Source organism: Apodemus sylvaticus, chromosome 2, assembly GCF_947179515.1.
Source record: "Apodemus sylvaticus chromosome 2, mApoSyl1.1, whole genome shotgun sequence".
In the NCBI taxonomy this organism is placed as follows: Eukaryota; Metazoa; Chordata; class Mammalia; order Rodentia; family Muridae; genus Apodemus; species Apodemus sylvaticus.
This window is the reverse complement of record NC_067473.1, coordinates 53,632,155-53,651,813: the sequence shown is the minus strand read 5'-3', so window position 1 is coordinate 53,651,813 and position 19,659 is coordinate 53,632,155. Positions and strand designations below refer to the sequence as shown.

General features: G+C 39.3%; 1 protein-coding gene across 1 annotated transcript in view; it reads left to right on the top strand.

Moving 5' to 3' along the window:
• The window catches only part of Tnpo3 (transportin 3), a 78,299-nt gene that overhangs the window by 31,577 nt on the left and 27,063 nt on the right, over nt 1-19,659 (top strand). Inside the window, 7 exon segments of the mRNA XM_052173350.1 lie at nt 4,318-4,461; nt 7,572-7,747; nt 8,707-8,845; nt 11,447-11,593; nt 13,678-13,785; nt 15,445-15,536; nt 17,435-17,574. Coding sequence (XP_052029310.1) covers nt 4,318-4,461; nt 7,572-7,747; nt 8,707-8,845; nt 11,447-11,593; nt 13,678-13,785; nt 15,445-15,536; nt 17,435-17,574 — 946 coding nt within the window.

The window sequence follows — 19,659 nt, the reverse complement described above, 5'->3', positions numbered from 1 at the left end:
TTTCAAGGATTTCTTTTAGTACGACAATATCATATATTAAACAAAACTTACTTTAAAATTATATTCAGTTCAATGTTAAAACCTGTTTGGAAAATAAGTATTTTTAAATTTTTAATTGGCTATTTATTTTAAAGAAAATATAATTGTAGAAAATTAGAAAAAATAACACAAATATATTCAAATAGCCTAGAAAACATATCCTGTGTTTGTTTTATCTTGTGTTGTTGGGGCTTGAACTCAGCTCCTTGTATAATGGACATGCTCTACCACTGAACTGTAACTGAGATTCTCTTTTGTTTGTTTGTGTGATTTGTTCGAGACAGTATTTCTCTCTAGACTAGGCTGGTTTGAAACTCAGAGATCTGCCTGCCCCTGCCTTCTGAGTGAATGTTGAGGTTAAAGATGTATACCACAACATATAATTTCTAAAAATTACATGTATTTTCTGTGGGGAGGGGAGCATACATACCTGTGCACCATAGCTTGTGTGGAGAGGTCAGAGAAGAGTTTGTACAAGTTGAATTTCTCCCAGCATTTGGGTCCCAGGGATCAGACCATCAGTCTTAATAGCAGCATCTCTAAACCACCCCAGCAAGCCATTTTCTGAAAGAGTCTCACGCATCCGAAGCTGGCCTCAAACTTGCCCCATAGCAAGTTTCATAACTGAGAATGACCCTGAACTTCTGATTTCTCTTTCCTTCTCCCTCTTCCACTTGATTCTGCCTCGGATGCATTGTTATATCCTGACCCTCATTTTTTTTAATGTTTTTATTTTTCTAAATGTTTTTGTGTCAGTGGAAGTCAGAAGACAACCTATGTTCCCCTGGAGCTAGAGTTCATAGGCAGTTTGACTACTCAGTGTGGGGTCTGATATCTGAGCTCTGGTTCTCTAAAAGAGCAGCAATGCTCTTAACCTCAGTTTTAAGCAGTCCTTCAGCCTCCTGCCATTTTTTTTTTTTTTTTTTTTTGAGATATGGTTTCATAGAGCCATTGGGCTCAATTGGTCTCCTTCTTTAGCTTCCTGAGTAGTTGAGACTGTGGGGATACCAGTGTGCTGACTGCTATTAACCTTTTAACACACTCAGCCCCACTGAGTAAGGATTCCTCAAAAAAATTAAGCCTAATACCTTAGGGCATCCACTGCATGTAATGAGTTCTCTTCTGTGTTAATAGTGTTATTCTAGCATCCTGATAGAGATGGACTAAGAGACCTGATGAATTAAAAAAAAATTCTTTTTAGATAACACGTCTCATAGTTATTCCATGCTGCATCTTACCCAAATATCAGGTCTGACTGATGATTCCTTAGTAATGTTGGGATTGCCCCTGGGTTAGGGTAATGACAGGCTGATGCTTTCATGTCCAGTGTGCTTTCTCTTTTTCACAGTGTACTTTGTATGAAAATAGTATTTTATGAAAATCCAATACTTAAAAAATTTATTTTGGATCGCACTATGATATCTGGCTGGCTGCAGATCCCTGAAACTAGAGTTATAGATAGTTGTGAACTACCTTGTGGGTGTTGGGGATAGAACCAGGTCCTCTGGAAGAACAGCCTCTTATCTACTGAGCCATCTCTCCAGTCTGGTTTATGGGCCCTGAAGCAAGACTTGTAAGGCTTGAGTCCTTGCTATGTCATATTAAGCAAGATAATTAACTAACTCTTCTGCCTTAGTTTCATCATCTGCATAATGGAAGTAATAGTATCTATTTAACTTTGAAGAGACTGAGTGAATGTATATAAAGTTATTAAGATCATGTCTAGCACATAATAGAGTTCAATAAACCTTATGACTAGCCACTTATTTGTTGGTTACATGCTCCTTCTTTGGCCAAATGTAATGCCCATGAAGAAATAGAAAAATATTAGTAAGCCCATATTTATACTTATACCCCCTTCTGTCACATTTGTTATCCTAAAGGAAAAAAATTTAAATGTATGTTTTTGCCAAGTGTGGCAGTACACACCTGTCCTCCTAACACTTCGGAAGCTAAAACACACAATTGTGAGTTTGAGGCAGCGTGAGTCACAAAATCTTGTCTCAAGAAAATAAAAATAAATCTAAATCTCTCAATATTGTTTTATAGGGATGGAATGGTGTATAGAAACTAAAATTAAAGTTTCATTTCTTATCTTTCCAAGCAATCTAGTACCGCTTGGAGAACACTAATAAAAATAATCACCAGGGCTAGGGATGAATCCAGCAACATTGTTGCTAGATCAGATGCATAAGACCCTGGACTCAATCCTCACCACCAAAGGAAAACAAAACCATCCTCTAAGAGGCATGGTGCTGCACTCCTGAGGCAGATGTAGAGACAGGCAGATTTCTATTAGTCAGAGTTACCAAGTGAAGAAACTGTCAGGAAGGGAGGGAGGGAGGGAGGGAGGGAAGAGAGAAGGAGACACAGAAAAAAGCATCAGTGCAATGTATAGTTTAGATGAAGCTTTGAGTCTGGAGGATTTTCCTATATAGTTTATATTTCTGATGTAAGCATAAATGTCAGAATTTTATCCCTTAAACTATGGTTGCCATCATCTTGAAATTATTTTTTAAATAGATACCAGTTGATTATTGGCACTCAATTAAGAGGCATTATTCTGTGATAATGGAGATGGTTCTGGACTCAGATCTGGGGAAGAGTGCATTATGGGGTATTGGGAAAGGGAGCCCTTTCCTCCCTGTTTCTTGAACCTCATGGCAGTTAGGATGGCTTAAGCCCACTGCCCATCAGCTGCCTTGAAACATTCTCATCTTGAGGAAGTCGCATTATACTTCACTTTGGCTAAATATAGCACGAAGGCTCAGATGTAGGCAGTGGTGACTTTTGGTCTAACTTGTTTTGTGTCTTTTATAAAAACTTCCCTTTCATAGTCCTGGGAATTGAACCTGAGGTTTCTGCGTGTACTAAGCAAGTGTTTACCATTAAGTTATTTTCTTTATTTACAGACCTCCCCTTTAAAAAACAACTTGCTTTAAAAGGCTTTTTTTTTTTTAAAGATTTAAATTTATAAATAAGTCTTCCAGGTGTTTTGCCTGCATTTTTGTCTGCACCATGTGCGTTTCTGGTGCCCTCAGGTCCTAGAATACTCTTGGATACTGTGGAACTGTAGTTATAGATGGTTGTGAGCCACTCTGTGGGTACTGGAAATTGACCCTAGGTTCTCTGCAAGGGCAGCAAATGCTCTTTTCTTTTGTTTTTGTTTGTTTGTTTTTTTGCTTTTTAGAGACAGGGTTTCTCTCTGTGTAGCCCTGGCTGTCCTGGAACTCACTATGTAGATCAGGCTATCCTCGAACTCAGAAATCCGCCTGCCTCTGCCTCCCAAGTGCTGGGACTAAAGGCGTGCACCACCACCGGCTGGCTGCAGCAAATGCTCTTAACTCCTGAACCATCTTTCCAAAATCCTTCCCCCAACATTTATTTATTTAGTGTTTGTGTGTGTGCACCTCTACCCCAGTACACATATGGAGATGGAGGGAGACTTGAAGGACTTGGTTTTCTCCCTTTGTTGTGTGGGCTAGATGGGTTAAACTCAAATCATCACGAGAGGCAAAGCTTTACCTGCTAAACCATCCTACCACCCCTCCCTCCCTCCCTCCCTCCCTCCCTCCCTCCCTCCCTCCCTCTTCCCTTCCTTCCCTTCCCCTTCCCTCTCCCCTTTCCCCTTTCCCCTTTCCCCTTTCCCCTTTCCCCTCTCCCCTCTCCCCTTTCCCCTTCTCTCTCTCTCTCTCTCTCTCTCTCTCTCTCTCTCTCTCTCTCTCTCTCTCTCTTCTCTTGAGACAGTATATCTCATTGATTCAGTTAGACCAGCTGCAGGCAGCAAGCCAGGTGCCTCCTGCCTCCCCTTTCCCAGAGCTATGATTACAGATGCACAGCACCATGCCTGAAGAGAGGTGTGGGGATCCGAACTCAGATCCTCGTGCTTGGGCAGCAAGCTCCTGACTGACCAAGCAGCCTTCAGAACTTTAGGTACTGATTTTATATGGGGAACAAACAGTGCTATGCTTAAAAAAATTAGTTGTATTGATAGGAACACAGTGCATAAGGAGGCGCTAAGAACCTTAGTTATCTTTAATATCTGTTTTGGGATCTTTAGCCTCTCTGAACCTCAACTTCCCCATTAAAAAGAGGAGATAATGCATACTGAAGCATTTTACTGGGAATCAAGGTAGTGGTAACAGGACTTAGAACAGTGATGAAGGGCGACTTACAAAGAACTTGTGATTGCCTGTTTCTACTGCATTATAGGCATGGTGATTATAATAGTGACTTAAGTATAAAGATTTATTTTAACTATATTTCTCTTCTATTTAGATGACATGTGTAGAAAAAGCAGGAACTGACGAGAAGATGCTTATGAAGGTCTTCCGATGTTTGGGAAGTTGGTTTAACTTGGGAGTTTTGGACAGTAACTTCATGGCTAATAATAAGTTATTAGCACTCCTTTTTGAGGTCTTGGTAAGTGTGGCTGTACCTGCCATTGCCTCTTTGAATAACCAGCCTTCTGGGACATCTCAGTATTTTGTTTGAGAGAAGCACTTTGTGTGTGTCTTAAGACTATCATAAGGGCTTGATGGCACATCCAGAGGTAACTGCAGGAGATTAGAAGTTCAAGGTCATCCTTAGCTAAAATAGCAAGTTTGAAGCAAACCTGAGCTAAATAACCCTCCTCTTAGGGGAGGCAAAAAACCCACTGAAGCCGGCATGCATGTAATAGAGCATGTGCTACTATGCAAATGACTGTGAAGGTAAGGCTTTCAATTGCTGGCCGTTGAGCTTCTAACACCTCTCTTTTAAATCATTAAGTGTATTTGTCATTATTTACTTTGTGTATATATGTTTTTTATATGAAGTCTCATGCTTGCCTCGGCACCTGTAGATGTTAGAGGCCTCTGTTAGATCCTCACTTTCCATCTGCTTTCTGAGACACTTCTCCCATTGTTTCTTGTGGTGCTGCATAAGTCAGGATAGCTGGCCAGGTAGCCTGGCTGGTCTCCTGTGTTCGTCTCCCATCTTACCGTAGGAGTCCTCTTACCCAGTTCTGGGGAGTCTGAACTAATGTTCTCAGGCTGTGTGGCAGACCCTTTTACTTCTTCAGCTGTCTCCCTGCTTCCACCCTGCCTGCCTTCCTTCTTTTTTTAGATTTATTTATTAATTATATGTAAGTACACTGTAGCTGTCTTCAGACACACCAGGGGAGGGCATCAGATCTTGTTATAGATGGTTGTAAACCACCATGTGGTTGCTGGATTTGAACTCAGGACCTTTGGAAGAGCAGTCGGTGCTCTTAACTGCTAAGCCATCTCTTCAGCCCCCCTTCTTTTCCTAAAAAAAAAATGTCTCTACTGTTGCTACTTTAAAAAGCAGGGGTGATGGGTGGTGGTGGAGAGATGTAATGGGTAAGAGCACTGATTGCTCCCAGAGGACACAGGCTTGATTCCCAGCCACCTACATGGCAGCTCACAACTGTCTGCAACTCCATTGCAGAAGATGTTGGGGGATCTGACATCTGGCTTTTGTAGTTACCTGACGCATGAGTGTGCGTGCGCACATACAGGTGAAACACCCATACACATAAACAAATACTAAAAATTGGGATGATGTATATATTAACTCTCCAACTGAAGAGTCTGTTGTTGTTATTCAAGAAAGACTTAACAGTGATGGCTTCACTAAATTTATAGACACTCTCAATTCCATTGGTAAATAGGAACCCTGCAGTTTCCCTTCTTGTACTTTCCTATTGCTGTTGAGACAGTCTCTACTATCTAACAGACTGGTCCTGGTCATCTTTAAATTCAAGGTCCTTCTGCTCTCACCCGTTGAGTGCTGACGCTGGTTTCTCCTTGAACCCTATGATACAGTCTTATTCTTATAAATTGTTTTTTAGATTTGTTCCCAAGTTATGATGCTTAGATTTCCCTTTACTATACTTTTTGGGTTGATTACTTATTTTTTTGAACTTCCTTGAGTAATTTCCAAAGAAAATGTACACAGAGAATAAACAGGTTTTTGCATGTCCAAGAAATAGTTTTTTATTATTGCGTCTTTGAACTCATTTGACCTTGAATGCCTGATCTTCTACCTCCACATTCCAAGTGCTGGGATTAAAGGCACTACAATTTATAAAATTTCATTTTAAAAAATCAGTTATTATATGTATGTGCATGTCAGAAGACGTGTTGTGAAGAGTTTGTTATCTCTAGTATGTGGATTCCAAGGATCAGACTCAAATTGTTAGGCTTGCCAAGTGCCTTTATCTATAGAGCCACTTACTGGCTCTGAGACTTGTTAAAGTCAAAGCTAGCTTACTCTGTCCCATGGTGATGTTGAATTTGTAGTAATTCTCTTGCCTCATCCTCCTAAAGTGCTTGAATTATTAGTGCACTCTATGATACCCAGCCAGAAGTAGTAGTTTTCATTTTTGATTAATTCATTAGATAGGTGTAGTTTTAGGTCCATTGTTATTTTCTTCAAAATTTTAAATGTTTATGGTCTCATATGCTAGCATATGTCATTGTGAATGAGAAATGGGGAGGGGAAGCTTTGCCATTTCTGTGTTATGCCTCTTCTCCACCCAGATTTAGTTATTTATTTGTTTGTTTGTTTGTTTATGCCTTCCCTTCCTCCCTCCCTCCCTTCCTTCCTTCCAGGGTTTCTCTGTGTAACCCTGGCTGTTCTAGAATTCACTATGTAGATCAAGCTGGTCTCAAACTCACAGAGATTCGTTTGCCTCTACCTCTGGAGTGCTAGGATTAAAGGTGTATGCCACCACTGCCCAGTTGTACCCCAGAAGTTTTAAGAAGCTCTGCTTAACTTTGGTATTCTGAGATCTCCACTTTAGTATGTAATGAGCTTTTGGAGTGGTTGAGTCCTTTCATTTTAAATAGTACTTAAAAGAGAATGGATTTCAAGGTAAGACGAGGGCGGAATCATGCCATTACCTATGGAAGAAATTGTATAAGCAGAAACATGGAGATAATCTGGTAACCGCCAGGCATTGTGGCTCACACATGTGATCGCAGTACTCTGGGAGCTAAGACAGAGTGCCGTGTTTCCAAGAAAGCTTAAGCTACAAAATTCCTTTGAATCTCTGTGACTTTAAGAACAGTTTAGTCTATATAGTGAATTCCAGGCCAGCCAAGGGTACACAGTGAGACGTCATCTCCAAAGAAAAAAGCAAAAATAAATAAAAAGAAAATTTTATGAGTCTGATTGAGGGATAAAGACTTTTCATTTTCTTGGCATGTCTGGAAATAAGGAAGATGTTGTCTTGGTGAGGGAGGTCGGCCATTATGGGGCCGTTCATAGTGTGCACTCAACCAGCCAGACATGGAGTACATAGGAGTACAGGGCATGCATTTCTGTAATGCTAGCCCATGGGAGATGGAGTCAGGAAGACCAGGAGGCTAGCTGCTACTTGGTGACGTCAAGACCACTCTGCACTACAAGACATCTTGTCTCCTAAGACAACAAAAAACAAGTTTCAGAAGAAGGTTGTAAGTTTCAGAAAAAGGTTGGACTACAGTGATTTTGATTTCTGCTTTTGTATTCCTTCTATTTTCCAGCAACAAGATAAGACCTCATCTAACTTACACGAAGCTGCTTCAGACTGTGTGTGCTCAGCTCTCTATGCTATTGAAAATGTAGAGACTAACTTGCCATTGGCCATGCAGCTTTTTCAGGGAGTCTTGACATTGGAGACTGCCTATCATATGGCTGTGGCACGGGAAGATTTGGACAAGTGAGTCATTGTTGGAGTCTGGAGCTCTGGGTTACCTGCAGTCTGCAGTTTTTCAAATGTTTGTTAGTTCAGCCTTGGTGCTTTGATTCTCTGTGGCTTTATAAATGTAAAGCGCATGCTATCTGAAGTGCCATCTTGAATCCGAGAGAGGTTTATCACCAGTTCTTGATTGTATTTTCTTTACTCTTAAAATGAGAAGACTATAAGAAATAGGCATAAACTTTAAAATGTCTAATGTAGGGTCTGGGGAGATGGCTGAGTGGTGAAGAATGGTTATGCTCCTGCAGAGAACTTGGCTTTCGTTTTTAGCACCCGTGTCTGGACCCTCACAACTGCCTGTAATTCCAACATCAGAAATTCAGTGCTTTCTGTACCATGAGCACTTGCATTCATACATGCATATACCTACAGAGAGACATATAATTTAATGAGAACCAAGGTAATAATTTTTGAACTGTCTAATTTGGAATTTTAAATTTTTTTAAGATTTGGTTCTGTTCTTTTTAATTTTACGTGTGTGTGTGTGTGTGTGTGTGTGTGTGTGTGTGTGTGTGGCGCGCGCACACACACACACACACACACACAAATGCAGGTGTCTACTAAGACCAGAGGTATTGGATCCCGAGCTGGAGTTATAGAAGGTTGTGAGTCACCTGATAAGTGTGCTGGAAATCAGACTCAAGCCCTCTAGCCAACAAGTGCTCTTAGCCACTGACCCATCTCTCCAGAACCCTAATTTGGAATTTTTATTCAAAAATTTGTTGTAGAGAATATGAATTGGCTTACCATTATATATTTATCTGTATAGATGTGAACATCCTAAGCACATGCATTTGCCCCAGATTATGATACCTAGAGTGAGTTATTCACTGAATGGCCCTCAGCCAGGAGCCTTAGTTCTTTGACTGAGTATGTAAAGCCTAGAGTCTTCATCTGGTACTTTCGTTCCACCTCCACAGAGTTCTGAATTACTGCCGCATCTTCACCGAACTATGTGAAACTTTCCTGGAAAAAATTGTCTGTACTCCAGGCCAAGGTCTGGGAGATCTTCGAACTTTGGAATTGCTTCTTATCTGTGCAGGCCACCCTCAGTATGAGGTAGTGTCTCTACTGAACTAAGGCTTTTAGTCTCTGGGTGTATATAGCATATTCCATTTCCTTGTTGAGAAGCTACAGTCTTTCTTGTTTTTAATTAATGTGATCTGAAAGTTATTGGTATGTGGGGTCGGGGAGCAGCACACGTGCTGCATGCAGTAGGAGTCAAGGCAGTGTCAACAGTCCTTCTCTCCTACTGTCATGTTGCACCTGCTCCGCATGTGCCCTTACCCAGTGAGTCATCTTATCTGCCCATCATTGGGGTATTTTAAAGAGCTATGCTTTGCTTTGTTTTGTTTTCATATTTGGTTGTCATGGTTGACTCAGAGAATCTATCAGAAAGAAAACCTATTACCTTTCCACTGTTAACCCAAACTCATATTCTTTCTTTCTCTTTCTCTCTCTCTCTCTCTCTCTCTCTCTCTCTGAACACACACACACACACATACACACACACACACACACACACACACACACACACACCAGTTCCAGGACAGCCAGGGCTACACAGAGAAACCCTGTCTTGAAAAAACAAAACAGAAAAAAAAGTTTTCTTTTTTACCAGGCACATGCCTTTACTCTCAGCACTCAGCAACCATCAACCAGCACTTGAGGCAAAGACACGATCAAGAGTTGAGGCTGACATGGGCTGCATTGTCAGCACCAGGATAGCCTGGGCTACGTGGATGCTATATTTATTAAAATCATAACAAATTGATACCACCAAGCTACATCCCCAGCCAGTCCTTCTGTTTGTTTGTTGAGCACGTGTGTATCCTTGGCTGGCAGACTAATCTGATAAGGATCCTGTCTCCATCTCCCAGGTGCTCAGATAATAGGCATGTACTGCTATACTACTTATAAATTTCCAAGATTTTAGGGGCTAGAGATAATGGCTTAGTGGTTAAAAGAACTGGCTACTCTTCCTGGGGATCCAAGTTACTAGAATGTAGCTCTAGTCTCTTGGGATCCAAGATCCTGAGGTATTCACATGGTACACAGCCACACATACAGACAAACATCATACATAGAAGTAAGAAATTTAATTTTTTCCTGGATTCTTAGAAAGTTCTTTTTATTTTTTTTTTTTTTTGAGACAGGGTTTCTCCATATAGTTCTGACTGTCCTGGAACTCACTCTGTAGACCAGGCTGGCCTTGAACTCAGAAATCCGCCTGCCTCTGTCTTCCAAGTGCTGGGATTAAAGGCATGCGCCATCACTGCCCAGCCTAGAAGGTTCTTTATTCAAGAAAGTATACTTCTTTTTTATCACTTAAGAAATAATAAAGGGATCTGGAGATGTCTCAGTGTTAAGAGCACACACTGCCTTCCAGAGAACCTGAGTTCAATTTCCAGCGCCCATAACTCGTGCTTTACAACCTCCTGTTACTCCAGCACCAGTAAGATGTGATACCTCTGACATACCAGAGCACCTGCACTCACCTATACTTATTTCTCCCCAAATGGTACACAATAAAAGTAATAAAAATAAACCTTTAGATCATGATTACTTTTTTGTTGTTGTTGTTTCCAGAGCTGAGGGCCAAACCCAGTGTTTTGAACTTGCTAGGCAAGCTCTCTACCACTGAGCTAAATCTCCAACCTTGATCCTGTTTTCTTTTAAAGGAAAAAAAATTCTCTGGGCATTGGTGGCACAAACCTTTAATCCTAGCACCTGGGAAGCAGAGGCAGGTGGATCTCTGAGTTTCAGACTAGTCGCAGAGTGAGTTCCGGGACATGCAAGGGTACACAAAGAAATCTTGCCTCAAAAAAATGATGTGTGGGTGGGGGTCTTGGGTTGCATTTCATTTTGAACAGCTTTTCTTTGGAACTGCAGGTCCCTCTTCTGTGCTTGTTCTTTTAATCCCCGTGGTTTTCAGCACAAGCAGGTTCTTTTTGCTTGTCCTATAGAATCTCCCAAGGAGTTGCAGATCCGGTAAAATTTAAAACACCATAGCCCTATGTGCTAGCAGTCACTTCTGAAGTAGCCCTGTTTGGAAGCTGGCTGTCATTGAATTCCATCCATTTCTACCATCCTTCATGTTCACGATGAGGGCTGGGCGTGGTTGTGTATGCCTAGAATATACCAGCACATGAGAGGAGGAAGCAAGAGAATAGAGTTCAGAAGTCATTCTTAGCTACTTTGTGACTTTGAAGTTAACCTTTACTACATGAGACCTTGCCTCAAAAGAAAGGGGGGGAGGAGTGTGAATGTAGGATCGTAAAGGAATTACAGTTGGCTAGCCTGGGAAGAAATCTTCTGATGTGAGCATAATTAAACATTCAAGAAGTTTGGGGAAACTCTGCCTTAGAAGACACATGTTTCTGTTTTTTATAAAATTTAATACACTTTGGGAAAAGTTTTCCCCAATGTAAATAGAGAATATAAAACTAGTAATTTAATTGGATACTGAGGCTACTAGGAAGATATTTAGGAACAAATACATAACAGATCTGTAGTTGTGTAGAAAGGTGGCTTCCTAACTAATTGCATACATGTTATGGAATAGTGTATGTCCTTCCTGTATGGTAGATAGGAATGAACCTATTTTTTTCTTCTTTTCTTCTCTTTCACAAACAAACTATTTTCTTTCTTACCTAACAGGTAGTAGAAATTTCCTTTAACTTTTGGTACCGACTAGGAGAACATTTATACAAAACCAATGATGAAGTTATTCACAGCATTTTCAAAGCGTACATTCAGAGGCTACTCCATGCCTTGGCTCGACACTGCCAGTTGGAACCAGACCATGTAAGCACCCTTGTCTACCTTAAATTTCTGCCTTTTGGTTTTAATTTGAAAAACTGAAAGAAAAAAAAAGGTAATACATCTAACAATCTTCAAGATTTTTTCCACTTTAGCTTACAGTGAAGAAGTCAGTACTAGTATAATAAAAATTAGACCTATGTAGAAAGATTGTTCCTACTGAGCCAGCACTGTTTTCCTAGGAATTTGATATAAATGATGTTATAGAAAATGATTAACTGTGTTAAGAAACTTGATGAATCACTATACCACAATTAATAGTGATAACTTCTGCAGTAGTAATAGGATAAGTGGTAAAAAAAAAAATCAGTGTAAAATTCTGTACTGTTTGCTTGGTCCTTTTGTTTTTGTGTAGTGCCAGGGACAAAACCTGAACCTTGACCATACTGAGCCAGTGCTCTCCCTGAGCTGCATTCCATGTCTTGCTTGGTTTTTTGTTTCGTTTTTGTATTGAGAACAGAGTCCACTGTGTAGTGCTGGCTGGCCTAGAATTGACTTATTTATATCAGGCTAGCCTCCTGCTCTAGAGTTCCTTCTACCTCTGGCTGCCAAGCACTAGGATTAAAGGCATGTCCCATCACCCCTGGCTTTATCCTTGGGTTTTTTTTTTTTTTTTTTTTTTTTTTTTGAGACAGTGTTTTGATATGTAGTTGAGACCAGTTTTGAACTTCCAATTCTATGTCAGCCTCCTGCTTGCTGGGTTTACAGGTATGCACCACCACATTGGGCTCTACTTTGTTTTTAATAGTATAGGATGCATAATTAGGTAAAAACTAAGATTTAAAAATGAAAAAACATGTATAAAGATGTTGGGAATTATCATTTCTCTCCATGTGTGTATATATTTTCTTTGTATTATCATTTGATAATTTAAAAGAAAACATATAGACATTTGCTTAGAAGAAAACATTAGGGTGCATGACATAGTTCATGGGAAGACTCTTGCACCTTCTTTGTGTAAGACCCCTGTACATTATGTCTCGTTGTTTGACCTGTCTGCCTGCTTGTTGAGTGGCTGTGGTCTAGGCCCTGGAGTAAACTTAATTGCTTATAACATTAAATCTGACTTGCTAGTCTCTGAACTTTTCTAAACTGAGGGTCCCCAATTGTTGGAATATTCCACATGAGCTGCTCTAGTTCAGTGCTTACGCTTAGTGGATTCCTGCTCTTTGCCAGTTTTGTGACACCATTTCTCTTAAAAAAAACCAAAAACAAATAAAAACCCTTTTTTATTAGATTTCTTATTTTTTTTACATTTGAAAAATTATAATACTTTTGCATTTTATTTATGATTTCATCTGGAAAGCTGTTCTTTTTCCTCATTTTTCCATTTTAGCTTCTTCTTCCTAAAGCAAGGAGGCTGAGCTAGATGAGTAGTTCTTGATGGTACTCAGGATGGGTGCTAGATGTGGTTGGTCATGCTTTTTTTTTAGAGAAGTGCACTGGTATAGGATTTAAAATCTAGAATTATCTTTGTGAATTTATTGTGGTAAATTTTAGAGAAGAAAGCCTCAGATTTGATTGTTCAGTATTAAAGAGCTGACCTTCTAGATAGGGTTGTAAATTTTACCAGTTCTTTTTTTTCTTTTTCTTTTTTTTTTTTTTTTTTGGATTTGTTCTTTTTCTAAGACAGGGTTTCTCTGTATAGCCCTGGCTGTCCTGGAACTCACTCTGTAGACCAGGCTGGCCTCGAACTCAGAAATCTGCCTGCCTCTGCCTCCCAGAGTGCTGGGATTACAGGCGTGCGCCACCACCGCCCGCCTAATTTTACCACTTCTTTACAGTCACTTTTTACCTCTGATTTTCTTAGAAACAAACAAGGTGTACAAAATAGACATACATGGTCATACACATAAACTAAAAGATTTTTCATAGGAAAGTGGAGTGTAGACCCCACACACTTGGGGAGCACTTGACCTTCTAACATGATGGAACATAGACTTGTGGTCTCAGACTTTGTTTCACTGGCATTTGATTCCTTAATGGCTTTTTCTTCTCTATGGATTCTCTAAAAGGAATTGACGGCTTTGGTGAGTTTTGAACAGGTGTTACATGCTGTTGAATTTCAGGAGGGAGTTCCTGAAGAGACCGATGACTTTGGGGAGTTTCGAATGAGAGTGTCAGACCTGGTGAAGGATTTGATTTTCTTGATTGGATCTATGGAATGTTTTGCTCAGGTAAGTTCATTTGGAGATTCTTGGGCCAGTTTTAGTGATCACACTGATTGTGTTTATCTTGCTTTTATAGCTTCTGTAAATGTTCCATCTTTTTGTCCCCAAGCTTGGTGGCAGAATGAGATAGTAGATATGTAGGTGCCTAGCACATTGCCTGGCAGATAGTAGCAATGTTTATTTAGGGTCTGATAAAGCAGCCGTCATGGACAGATTTTTTATTCGGTTACTCCTCCTGAGAAGAGCTGTTCCAGGTGTGCAGCTGATAAGCATGGGACTCTCAGGGAACTTACGGATTTGGACCCACTGGGAACAATAGGCAGGCTTTCCTGCTTCCGTCCTGGCAACGCTCTAGTTATACGGTATTTCCTTGGTCCATAGTTATTAGTTAGATTCTTGTGCAGCTCTATTCCAGAGGTGGATATTACTAGAGTCAAAGAGTCCTAGTCCTGTTGTTTACTGGTGATGAATAAGTGACATTTGACCTCATAAGGTTGCAGTCATTGTCATCATTCCACGTCACTTAATATTAGAATAACTTCAGGTGATTTTGTATTGCTTGATCATACTTTATGAGCTCCGGTGTGACAGTTTGGATGCTGTGTTGTAGTGACACCAAACTAACATAAGAAACATTAGGAAGATGAGAGTTTGACACCCATTTTGTATATAAAACTTAAGTATAATCTTACCCAGGAGACATTCATGAAATTACAACTTTTCATTACAAAGCGTGTCTTTGGAATCCACTATGGAGACTCTTAGGAAACAGCCTTAGTGGGCAAATTACCTATACTCAGATCTCAGCTCTTTTTCTCACTGGCTCTGTGTCTTTGACTTCAATTTTGATGTTTTATGAATTTAATTATATAAGCTGTCAATACTGCCAAGTGTGTTTTGTGGAACTCCAGGTTCAGAAGATGTTCTTTGGCAAAAATGAAAGCGAACAAGCTAGCTAAATCATTAATTGAAATTGTGAGTGATATAAAAATCTACATACTACATTGAAAATTCTGTGATACCATATGAGAAAGTTTATTTTGATTTCCTTTGTAGTGTCTCTTTTTGACTACAGAAATTTGCTTTGTTTTTATGGTTATTTTTGATTGCAGACATTTTATTTTACCTGATACCTATTCATGTTCCATACATGAATATAATCTGGGAAATTAAGAACCAGAACACCACTCAGTATCTGCCTTTTTATTTCTTTTTTGTTTTTAATTGTGCTTGGATGTGCTGTTATAGAGAGCCTTCTGAGCAGTTGCTTTCAGTAATTTAACTTGCACTATTTTAATGCAGACAATAATTAAACTATACAGCAGATGCACATTCAGAATTTGTGCTCAAGAAAATCTGTTGATCAGCTATTAAAACAAGAAGAAACTCAATGTTTCATTTTTTTTCATAATATTCATTTTTCGGGAGACACATGATAATCTTGATAAACTCTTGGGGTTCTAAATACATTTGCTTAGACATTAAAACCAGTTACCTGTAGTTAGTGAGGATTCGAAATATGAAAGGACTGACTGCCCTTTGCCGCTCTGCGTGATGACTGGGCTTTAATAAAGAACCAGATTTCTCTGAACTAACATTTTTTTGTTTTGTGTTTGGAATTCTGTTTTTCTTTAATGGATCCATAATCCACCTCTTCTTCTCTAGTTGTATTCTACTCTGAAAGAAGGCAACCCACCCTGGGAGGTGACAGAAGCGGTTCTCTTTATCATGGCTGCTATAGCAAAGAGTGTTGATCCGTGAGTGTCTAATAAGTCTTTTGTTGGGAACTCTTAAATATTAAGAGAAAGGAGATTTACACCACATTTCTCTATGTTATATTATTGGAAAGTCTCACAACTTCTGTGCTGCTGTCCAGCCTTCCAACTTTACTCTAGTGCAGGGTTGCCTGCATTGATGATGCTGTATTTTAATATATTTCCTAAAGTTAAAATTTTTTTTACTCTTGATCTAGGAATAGAATACTAATTTTTTTTTCCTTCAGTGGCTTCTTTGTGACAGTGGGTGTGATCAAGGAATTAGAGTGTTAAATTGTTGGTATTTGCTTAAAAACAGTGAGATAGGCATTAAGGTAATGACCTTGAGAAAGTTATTCTTAGTCTTTTAACTATATTGTTCTCCTGTATTAGGGAATCTATGGGTTGTAGAGGCAGAGCAATGGTACCATTTCAACTAAAAGAACAGAGAGTCTAAATAACAGTTGTTACTTTTGTTACCAATGAGAAATTGTAAATTATGTAAATTTGAGTTGACATTTCTTAGAATGGGAAATTATGGCAGTGTTCTTAAATGGTTTGCTTGTGCCTGAGCTTTTACACTGATATAATAACTTTAAAGTTACATTGGATTTTGATCAGTTACTTAACACTCCACTTCTATTTAGGACCTTGTTTGGAAAGATGGTTAAGGCAGATGGTTACCTGTTAAAAGCACAGTGTTTCTTTCCTTTCAGGGCCTAGTCTGTGAACTCTTAGACATGTTTCCAATCCAAGAAATATTTAAGGAGATGATTTAGGTCTATTTTTTTTTTCTAATAGAAGTTTTGTTTCTTAATTACTTACTATAGTATTTGCTCTTAAATTAGTGTCTTTTGGAACCTCTTGGATGGTCTAAGGGTTACCAAAATCATCATTATTGTACCTAGTAGATGTTGATTTGACTCCTATTACTGGCTGAGTGCCCACAGGAAGTTTAGGCATCAATGAGAGAATACCTACTTGTCTGTCTTCATTTCAAACCAACGTGTGATTACAGGGTTTTGTTTTGTTTTTGGGTTTTGACCATTTAAAGGGCGTAATAAACCTAGTAATAGGTAGGTGTATTCATGCTATAATCCTGGATCTCTTCATTATAAACATCTTCATTTCTGGATTAAATTCTGACTGGAACATCTTTCCTGCTGTGTTTTTAACCCAGGAAAAGGATGAGTGTAATAAATTCACAAAACTGTAGAAAGGGTTTGGTTTGTTTACATTTTCCTGTCTTGTTCCAAATTAGAGCACCTTAATTGTCCCCACAGCTTGTTTAATTGCGTTCTTTCAGTTAGTGAGCCAGCATACCACAACTTTTCAAAGTTTCCATTATCCAGTTAAAGGAAATCTTTCGGAGCTAATAGAAGTGATCTGTGAGAGTTGTTGGGTTCGTTCATTCATTCATTAAAGCATTTAGCATTATTCCTTGAGTGCCCACTATGTGCCAGGTACTGTTCTAGGTGCTGCAGATAGGTGAATAAATGAAGTAGATTCTTTAAAAGATAACTTTCACCTTCAGCTAATAGCTGCCTTTCCAAATGCAAATGCCTTTTCGACAGCATATGTCTATAGATACTTTCATTTTGTTCAGAAGAAGGAGTAATGTTCTTCTGGAATATTAATATTTTTATTTTGTATGTTTTGTCCCCTTTTGAAGATTTGGAAAATATTCAGGCCTGGGGAATGTGCCTCAGTGGTAGAGCACATTCTTAGCACCTCAAGAAAACAAACTAAACTCCATGTCTGAAAAATGTTCAGTACTTTCATTTGGATAGTTATTTACTTAGAAGCCCTTTAGACAATCCAAAGTTTCACTGCAGCCTATTACTTGGCCAGAACATTGTCCCTACAGACAGTAACTGTAAGGACTTGCTTTCTTTCCTCAGGGAGAACAATCCCACACTTGTGGAGGTACTAGAGGGAGTTGTCCATCTCCCAGAGACTGTGCACACGGCTGTGCGGTACACCAGCATTGAGCTGGTTGGGGAGATGAGCGAAGTAGTGGACCGGAACCCTCAGTTCCTGGGTGAGTGAGTGCTCGCTGCCTCTGCGGCCCACAGAGCTGCTCTGCTGTCCTCTGTCCTGTGGACTTGCTCTCCTGCTTTCTTCTCATGAAGTATGTGTATTGTAAGCAGCTTAGCTGGGGACAGCTGTGGGGTCTTAAAGCACAAACGCTGGTTTAAAAGTTTAAAAAGTTTAAAAGTTTTAAAAGACTTGTTTCTGCTAGCCTTTGATACATGTATGAGTTAGACTGTCCTGAAAGCTAATAGACTAAACTGAAAGGAAAGGGTCTTCTGTTAAGTACATGTTTCATATAAAAGCTAAGAATTGCTCAAAATAAATATAAATTAAAACAAAACTGGAGAGTTGGAGTTAGAATTGAGTCATTTATCTCAACACCCCCACTTTTCAGGTAAAATCTGAAATCCAAAGAAAATTAAAAATTTAAGGGATTCATTCTGAGAATTTTATGTGTCCCAAAATATGTGAATGTTTGCAAATAATCTGCCACAAAAAGGAAACATGTTTTCTTTTTCTCAGTTTGTGCAGGAAGCCTATGACAGGTGTGCTTAGTTTATAACCACTTTGCAAGTAGAACATTGCATTTTATAATGTTTTCATGATTCCTCTGTGTGTGTGTGTCTGTGTGTGTGTGTGTGTGTGTGTGTGTGTGTGTGTGTGTGATGTCTAGGAGCTGGAGTTGAGAATTTTGTGTGCCCTCTTCTATCACTCTTTTATAATTCTTACATTTCTACAATTTTTGTATCTGTTTCAATATTAGATTTTTTTTCTGAACCATTTTCCTACCAAGAAGCAAATGTGAGGTCATTGTTTTTTTTATCATATCCAATAAGCAGCAAAGTTCAATACCTACTTGCAGATCTTATTAGGATTTGTAAATCAGCTGTAAATAAATGCTTTGTTAATATTTATTGAAAAATAATCAAAACTGCTGATGTTCCATTTCAGAGCCAAAGCCTACAATGCTGAGGGTTTGGGGCTGTTGTTTCAGATTCTTCTGAGTGTCTTTTAACTAAGCAGACTCGGGACTTTGAAGGAAGAGAAGAGACTATACCAGGCTGTGTTACAAATTAATTAATTAATTTTATATACCGAGGATCAATTCCAGGCACATGCATATGCTAGCTAAGCATCTATCCCTGAGCTACACTTCTGAGTCCAAGATAACACCCACTGTCCTTTGGACTCCTTCAGGGTTTAGGTGGGGTTTTGTTTGTTTAACATGAAAATGACCTTATACTCTTATAACATGTTTAATAGTCCTTTTGTTTGTTTGTTTGTTTATCTCTTTCTCTCTTTCTTTTCCTTTGTTTCTTCAGTTTTTGTTTGTTTGTTTTGTTTTGTTTTTGGTATTTTTGAGACAGGGTTTCTCTGTGTAGCCCTGGCTGTCCTGGAACTCACTCTGTAGACCAGGCTGGCCTCTAACTCATAAATCTGCCTGCCTCCGTGCTCCACCACCGCCCAGCTCTTCAGTTTTTTTGAGACATGTTTTCTCTGAGTAGCCCTGGCTATCCTGGAACTCATTTTATAAACCAGGTTGGCTTTGAACTAAGAGATTCCTTTGCTTGGGCCACTGGAGTACTAGGATTAAAGGCGTATAATACTACCACCTGGCTCTTTCTGTTTTGGTTTGTTTTAGTATTTGTTTTCTTAAAATGTGATTTGATTATTTATTTATTTATTTATTTACTTATTTGTTTTTTTGGATTTTGGGTTTTCCAAGACAGGGTTTCTCTGTGTGACCCTGACTGTCCTGGAACTCACTCTGTAGACCAGGCTGGCCTCGAACTCAGAAATCCACCTGCCTCTGCCTCCCAAAGTACTGGGATTACAGGCGTGCGCCACCACCGCTTGGCTTAAAATATGAGTTTATAAAGAAAGGTAATAAGAGTAGAATTAACTGGGAGCTAGAGAGATGGCTTAGCAGTTAAGAGCACTGACTGCTCTTCTGAAGGTCCTAGGTTCAAATCCCATCAACCACATCGTGGCTTACAACCATCCGTAATGAGATCTGACACCCTCTTCTGGTGTGTCTGAAGACAGCTATGGTGTACTTACACATAATAATAAATAAATCTTTTTTAAAAAT